The sequence below is a fragment of the Physeter macrocephalus genome, chromosome 12, assembly GCF_002837175.3.
Source record: "Physeter macrocephalus isolate SW-GA chromosome 12, ASM283717v5, whole genome shotgun sequence".
Classification (NCBI taxonomy): Eukaryota; Metazoa; Chordata; class Mammalia; order Artiodactyla; family Physeteridae; genus Physeter; species Physeter macrocephalus.
The window spans coordinates 78,648,870-78,651,059 of NC_041225.1; the positions used below are offsets into that span (position 1 = coordinate 78,648,870).

At 35.3% G+C, this 2,190-nt stretch overlaps 1 protein-coding gene across 1 annotated transcript in view; it reads left to right on the top strand.

Annotated features, from left to right (window-relative positions):
- MDH1 (malate dehydrogenase 1) overlaps positions 1-1,879 on the top strand; it is a 21,378-nt gene extending 19,499 nt beyond the window's left edge. The window contains exons 8-9 of the mRNA XM_007122953.4: positions 684-773; positions 1,541-1,879. Of these exons, the coding sequence (XP_007123015.1) occupies positions 684-773; positions 1,541-1,666 (216 nt within the window). The 3' untranslated portion in view covers positions 1,667-1,879. The remainder of the gene's footprint in view (positions 1-683; positions 774-1,540) is intronic.
- The last annotated feature ends 311 nt before the right edge of the window (positions 1,880-2,190 follow it).

A 2,190-nucleotide genomic window follows, 5' to 3' on the forward strand; every position in this document is an offset into this window, starting at 1 on the left:
ACAAATACCATATGCTAACACATATATATGGAATCTAAGAAAAAAAAAAAGGTTCTGATGAACCTAGGGGCGGGATAGGAATAAAGACACAAACGTAGAGAATGGACTTGAGGACACGGGGAGGGGGAAGGGTAAGCTGGGACAAAGTGAGAGAGTAACACTGACGTATATACACTACCAAATGTAAAATAGATAGCTAGTGGGAAGCAGCTGCATAGCACAGGGAGATCAGCTCAGTGCTTTGTGACCACCTAGAGGGGTGGCATAAGGAGGGTGGGAGGGAGACGCAAGAGAGGGGATATGGCGCTATACATATGCATATAGCTGATTCACTTTGTTATAAAGCAGAAACTAACACAACATTGTAAAGCTATTATACTCCAATAAAGATGTTAAAAAAATAAAAAACCTATATTGGGCCATAGCTTCCTCATTTATAAAATGAGAGTTATGTTTCTCTAGCCTACTTCACACATAGATTGGAAGAGTGGAACAAGATAATAACCATGAAAGTTGCCTGATTGTGGAAGTGCCTGATAATGGTTCCTTACACGGTAATGAAGTTATGCACATAGTAAGAATGTGTCACCTGGTTTAATTTTGTTAGTTCATGTGTCAGTTGGTATGTAAACTAATCCCTTAGCACCATGAGAATGTAAAACATTGTTATTTGTTATTTTCAGGGAGAGTTTGTTTCCATGGGCATCATCTCTGATGGTAACTCCTACGGTATTCCTGATGATCTGCTTTACTCGTTCCCTGTTACAATCAAGGTAAGGTATTTTGGGTTATTTTCCTCTGTCCTCTACTGGGAAAGCAATTGTGTGTTTTTATTAATAATAGTATAATTTAGTCTAGAAAGTTGTTCCTTTACTAAGTTAGACATTTTTCTCAGCTTTAAAATCATGCGAAGCACAACTTGAGGTCACTAAAAGGTTGAAATTAACCTGGAAGGCAAGTTGCAACTCTCCCCACTAGACATGTTTTGTTATTATGCTTCTAATATTGGATATCTACAAATATTCTATTACTTCTAAATGAAGCAATGGTTCTAAGTATTGTTGCTCTGTATTATAACTGTACTAAAGTCAGTCTTTTTTATGTTTGCTGAGTAAAGCCTCATTTAAAGATTTTTTTCTAGATTCAATGAGTTTCAGACTCAAGTGTTGAGTTTTCATCAGAATTATCTTTTAAGATCTGGATTTTGATTTGCTTCTTTAGAATCACACTTTAAAACATAATTCTCTAGATTAAGTTCAAACTAAGTTGTTACTTGCTGGAACATCAATTCTAGTTTAATGATAAATCTCTTGGGACTTCCCTGGTGGTTCAGTGGTTAAGACATCACCTTCCAGTGCAGGGGGTGTGGGTTGGATCCCTAGTCGGGGAGCTAAGATCCCACATGCCTCACGACCAAAAAACCAAAGCATAAAATAGAAGCAATATTGTAACAAATTCAATAAAGACTAAAAGTGGTCCACATCAAAAAAATCTTAAAAAAAAAATTATAAATCTCTTATTTGCAATTATTTTCAAACAGGATAAGACCTGGAAGGTTGTTGAAGGTCTCCCTATTAATGATTTCTCACGTGAGAAGATGGATCTTACTGCAAAGGAACTGGCAGAAGAAAAAGAAACTGCGTTTGAATTTCTTGCCTCTGCCTGACTAGACAATCCTTTCCGTGTTACTAAATGCCCCAAAGCTGAAGAATCTAAATGTCGTCTTTGACTCTAGCACCAAATAATAATAATGCTATACTTAAATTACTTGTGGAAAAACAACACACTTTAAAGATTGTGTGCTTCTTGGTACAGATTTGTGACAGTTCCTCATCATGCTGTTAGTGCCGCATTCTAAAATAAATATATATTCAAATGAGGATGATTCAGACTCTAATTTCTAGATCACATTTTGTTTCTATTCAGAAAACAATCTTGCATGTTTCCCAGCTTGCCTAAGGGGTTATGATTTTTTTCAAATACACAGAAAGAAAAGATAGAAAATGTTACAAGGTAAAGCATAATTCTCTCATATTTAAATAGGATAGGAAAATCCACCTCATGAATCAATCTACTCCGGAATATAATTTTAAACATTACCTACATTAGGCAGTTAAACACATCATATACTTTAAATCTTAATTTATGCTTTGTGGATAATTTGCTTTTAACATTAGCTGTTAAATAGGT